Source organism: Sphaeroforma arctica, assembly GCF_001186125.1.
Source record: "Sphaeroforma arctica JP610 unplaced genomic scaffold supercont1.4373, whole genome shotgun sequence".
Classification (NCBI taxonomy): Eukaryota; class Ichthyosporea; order Ichthyophonida; genus Sphaeroforma; species Sphaeroforma arctica.
This window is the reverse complement of record NW_014036185.1, coordinates 1-2,524: the sequence shown is the minus strand read 5'-3', so window position 1 is coordinate 2,524 and position 2,524 is coordinate 1. Positions and strand designations below refer to the sequence as shown.

At 41.0% G+C, this 2,524-nt stretch overlaps 1 protein-coding gene across 1 annotated transcript; it reads left to right on the top strand.

The window, feature by feature from the left end:
- Positions 1–312: 312 nt before the first annotated feature.
- Positions 313–522, top strand: SARC_14268 (hypothetical protein; the record flags this gene model as incomplete). The annotated part of the gene is made up of 1 exon (XM_014291602.1): positions 313–522. A coding segment is annotated over one exon (210 nt), but the record flags the coding sequence as incomplete, so codon positions are not given.
- Between the last annotated feature and the right edge of the window lie 2,002 nt (positions 523–2,524).

Below are 2,524 nucleotides of genomic sequence, written 5' to 3'. Positions count from 1 at the left end.
ATCGGACTGAGGACTTTAGGTTGGACCCAACCACCACAGGGTGGGGTTGGATAGTTATATTGAAATAGTGGTTCAGAATAGATATATTAGATATAGACATAGAAGTGCGACTGTCTTTGTAACTAGGTCTCTGGGAAACTACGTGTCTCGAGACAGTCGCTTAATTACCGAATAATAAAGCTAACCACTACTACAATTAAGCGAGAGGACGTAGACCTAGATATTGGTTAGCTACGTACCCAGTACTTACCATAGTATTTATTTTTTGAAGTTAGATTTCTTTTAGATTTAGCCGATTCAATTACGAGGATGATGGCTCAGATGGATAAGAGGGCCAACCCTTACGGGCCTCCTTGGCAATACAAGGGGCAACAGTTTGACCTTGCTTTCCCGTGGCATGAAAAGTGGAATAAGTTTAAGAATAGTCCAGCGTATCGGAAGAGGGCACCGCACAAGGATGAGATGATATCGTTGGTGTCAGGGTACCTTGCGTTTATGGCACTAATGATCCGGCGAAACGGAGTGTGGAAACTAGAATGATTGATGCTATGTACGTACTTAACCAGCTGGAACCGGGGGACCCGCATAGTTTGTGGGGTTCTTCTTGTATGCTGGCTCGTAAGAATCCTTGACAGGTTCCTGTTGATGATAAGGGCTGGCGTTTGGCGGTGGATTATAGCCCACAGAACCCCCAGTTCCACAATTTGCCGGCTGTCTTACCGAACGAGGAGGATCCGTTGAATCATGCTCGAGGAGCCATTGTACAGACTGCTATTGATTTGGCATCCGCATATCATCAGTTGTTGCTTTCGAAGAATTCTCGGAGGTATTTGTCCTTTTACTCGTTGGATGGCCGCTATCATCAACCTACACGTCTACTCGAAGGTGTGCAGAGTGGCTGCTATGACATGCAGCATTTAACTCAAATGACGTTCCAGAGTGTAAAAATATTAATGGCTTATATGGATGATATGGATATAGCTCATCATCAAATTGTGGGTTGCACGTATATATATATATATATATATTCTATGCGTAACCATTGGTTTGAGCTACACCTTACACTTGATATATGTATTGCAAAGAACATCGAGTTACAACCGCATAAGTTCCAGATTGCTGTGTTGCAGTCGGAAGTGTTGCATGGTTTTGGTCGTGATTTGTTGGAATACGGTTTCAATGATCGATCACGACCGATTGCAGGGTTTCCTCAATGCACTTGCCCCAACGAGTAAACCAGAGGTAGCATCGTTATTGGCTATGTTGTCTTGGTGGAGTGGCATAATCCTTGGCTCGTAAGTGGAATAGCCGGGCCTCCACATTAGATTCTATGTTATAAACGTACTTTTGAGCAGTACGTACACTAAAAACGTACTCTTAATAGGACAAGGAACTTAAGTTTCCTAAATGGGTTTTAACGGTTTTATTAATTAATACCTTTTCCATTTTACATATCAGATATTTGGACAAAACCATTAAAAGGCCCCAGTAAAATACCCAACATAAGAGTTGGTCTAGTTCTATTAATAGAACTATATTTACTTTCCAACTTTATTTATATATGAATACTTCGGTAGGCTCAACCGAATATAGGTTTCTAGGGACTATTAACGTTACCTAGTTGATCCTCCGATCAGCCATCCAGATGTGCCAGTCTGATGAAGGTTAAGTCGGTAATTCTTGATCAGTGGTAAGTTATTGGATAAGACAATAACTAAGGACATCAAGAGTATTTTTTTCTTTTTTATAAAGATAGGATTTTATGAGTCTCTCAGATTCGCCCCAATGAAACATATCATAGTTTCTAATAGAGCGACAACGAAACACTAAATAAAGTCCCTTCGGCGGAAACAGTACTGAGAGGATTATATATAGGCAATGTCTCAGCCTCACAATCCCTCAGAGTAATGCTGTTTTCACGAGGCATACCTAACTTTACTAAAAGTCTCTTTTCGTTTATTTACTTTAAAAAAATTACGATACTTAGAATTTACCTACGCGTTTATTTATTCTAAGGCGTTAATATCGCCTTGATAGACCAAATCTTACACCTTTTAAAGTTAGCAAAGATATTAATTACTTAGACTACTTAAGCGTAAAGGTAAATTAACTACCACAAATTTTTTCTTGTTTAAGCTAGTCCTTAAGAGACAAGCTAGTAGTCATAAGTTAAGATTATGACCAAGAAAGACAATACTCCTTCTAAGAAGCGTAGAGCTGAAAAGAAGAAGATAGAGAGAGAAGCCGCTAGCGCTGCCGCAGAAGCAACCGCCGCCGCTGCCGATGCGTTTAACCGCACAGTAGCCGAAGCACTTGCCTCCGACAATAATAGTCAACAGGACAATGCTTCAAATAAGGATGTAGCCACTCCGATTAAGGAGACTACTCCCACTAACAGAGCCCGAGGGCCAACTATTGTCTCAACTTCAAAGCTTGCATTTACGGAGCCAAGAAGTGAGACAAGGGACACGTCTCAAGACGACCCAACCAATTCTTCTGACGAAACTCAGAAAGAAAAGTTCCC